We start from the raw sequence: 2500 nt of genomic DNA on the forward strand, positions 1-2500 counted from the left end.
TAGAAAAGTGCTGAAACCTGTGTGAATAAAAACAAAACAATTTGCTGAAGAGACACATTGAATCATCAAAAGTTTTGATGACGTCAGCTATGCGTTTGTCCTCTAAGAGATCAATGGTGAGAACCAATCACAATGCGTCCATTCTTGAGCTTATAATTATATAATTAAGTCTTTGATTGTACTGTGGATAATCAACTTACCTCCCATCAAAACACTGGCGCCGAGTGTGCTTACCGCTTCCACGACTCGCTTGTTAGCGCTTTCTTCTTTCGACATCACAAACGCATGCGCGATATGCGCACTGTAGTCCACGGCAAAGCCGATAGCCACGACAAGGGTAATCATTGAAACACCGTTCAGTGTAACATCCCAGATGTACATCAGCCCGAAAAGCTCTAGCACAAGGGCTACAAAGTTTGCTACGACAAGGATGGTCACAAAGCAATCAACTAAAAATACGGAGGTGACAATAAGCACTGCTAGAGTGGCAATTAAAAGGTTCCTTGTGGTCTCTTGTGCAATGATAGCATACTGTTCGAAGAAGATGAACACTCGGGTGATTGGAGTTGCATTTAGAGGTGATTTGTTCGCCAGGTCTTCGCGAATTGTTAACATGGCGTTTTTCTGAAATGTAGAAGTTGGATTATTTTTCATGAAGACCACGATACGAGAAGCAATCACACGACTTCCATTGGCGGATAGCTTGACGTCTTGCTTAAAACCCGAGAACTGTGGAATGTCGAGAAACAGTCTTAATGCCGGCATAAAGTGAGGCCCAGTAATGCTCATATTACGTGCTGTAGAGAATTTCGTGAAAGCCTCCAGCCATGATGAGGAATTCTTGCGATAATGTTTGTTCTCTTTAACAATGACCAAGAGCTTTCTAATCTCCTCTTGGATGTTGCTGTCCTCGTATTCAACATCACCTTGCAGGACTATACTAACTGGAATGGCCTGTTCGTAATACTTCTCTCGAACATTAAGAAACTTCATGAGGGGAGAATCGTCCTTAGCCAACATTCTCCTGTCAAAACTAAGAAACGAAAAAGCGCTTGTAAGAATAACTTGGCAAAGATACCCCAAGACAAAATCAAAATAAAGTCATTTCGCCACCCGTCAATACGCCATCAAGTATTCATGGTTCTTCACAGCTAACAGTCGCTTAAAGTATTGCAGTGGCAAACTCCAACACGCACTTGAATGAGCATGAAACGCTCCAAAAAAATGTTATTTTAATTGTCCCAAAGTGCAATGCAGGATTCAAAAGAACTATTTTCAAACGAGAATTTTTGCAAACACCCTCTCAGGCAGTTTGGAACACCTTTTTCGTCCAAAATTAACGGGAAGCTAAGATCAGCACCTACAATCAGCAACTTTGAAAAAGGCATCAGACGGAGAGACCTAGCCTCGTTAATAATGACTCGCGTAACGACTGTCTCCTTTGCAAGAGTTAGCATCAGTTCGTCTCCCTTCTTACTCCTTTATGATCCAGGGAGGTTATCTATTAGGTAGTTATTTTTAGAACTAAAATTTGGAGTTTCAAATTCAGAGTTTTAGGGCGCGTTTATAAGAATGGTTGGTACGGAATGCTAGGAATAATTCGGTTTGTCTCATAAAAAAAAAAACGTCAGTCGAGATGAGCGGTCCTGGAAGGAGTAAACATTGCGTAACAAATATGACGGCCGGCGAAGAGGCTGACATTGCTCCCGTTATCGAAGCAATTTTCCTTGTCAACAAAGAGGAGGAAGAAAATCGGGAGACTGTTTTGGATTTGCTGAATGTTTTGGCAGTCGCACAGACCGTATTCATAAATGGCGGTCACATTTATAATTCTTTTGTCCACGTGCAAATTAGCCTAACAAGCCTCATTTTAGAGCAAAAATTCTTTTCAATTCACTGTGTGGTATCGAGGCTTGGTAGGCTAATTTGCACTTCGACAAAAGAATTATAAATTGGCCGCCATTTATGAATAAGGTCTATGTAAGGAGAGAAAATCAATTGCCAAATTGCCTTTTTCTTGTACGAAATATCACTGAACAACCTCGTGCTTTTGGTACAATGAAATTACAAGCAATGCTTCATTGTGTCCAAAAGTGTAACCTGATTTTTTCTCCGGTAGAGACGTATTTGAATCTGCAGCGCTCATCTTGCCATCCGCCATCTTGAATTTTCATTCGCAAGATTCTGTTCATTCTGCCCCTGGGAGCAGAATGGATGGAATGGCGTTCTGTCCATTCCGGAACAGGAATGCGGAATAGAAAAACGCACGCATTTGACATTCTGGTCATTCTGCCCCTGGGAGCAGAATGGATGGAATGGCGTTCTGTCCATTCCGGAATAGGAATGCGGAATAGAAAAACGCGCGCATTTTACATTATAGCCATTCTCATTCCAGAATTGTGAATTAAAAAACGCGCCCTTAATGTGAATTCAGAGTGTTATATATGTACAGTCTTCCAAATTAGTAAGGCACTATGCTGAGCTATAAGACTTGAGACTT

The 2500-nt window shown here is 41.4% G+C and overlaps 1 protein-coding gene across 1 annotated transcript in view; it reads right to left on the reverse strand.

The window, feature by feature from the left end:
• The window catches only part of LOC138000636 (patched domain-containing protein 3-like), a 17888-nt gene that overhangs the window by 979 nt on the left and 14409 nt on the right, over positions 1 to 2500 (reverse strand). The window contains exons 4-5 of the mRNA XM_068847190.1: positions 201 to 1033; positions 1 to 17 (exon numbers count right to left, since the gene is read on the reverse strand). The exon at positions 1 to 17 is cut by the window's left edge and continues 979 nt beyond it. Of these exons, the coding sequence (XP_068703291.1) occupies positions 1 to 17; positions 201 to 1033 (850 nt within the window). The remainder of the gene's footprint in view (positions 18 to 200; positions 1034 to 2500) is intronic.

This window comes from Montipora foliosa, chromosome 4, assembly GCF_036669935.1.
Source record: "Montipora foliosa isolate CH-2021 chromosome 4, ASM3666993v2, whole genome shotgun sequence".
Taxonomy (NCBI): domain Eukaryota; kingdom Metazoa; phylum Cnidaria; class Anthozoa; order Scleractinia; family Acroporidae; genus Montipora; species Montipora foliosa.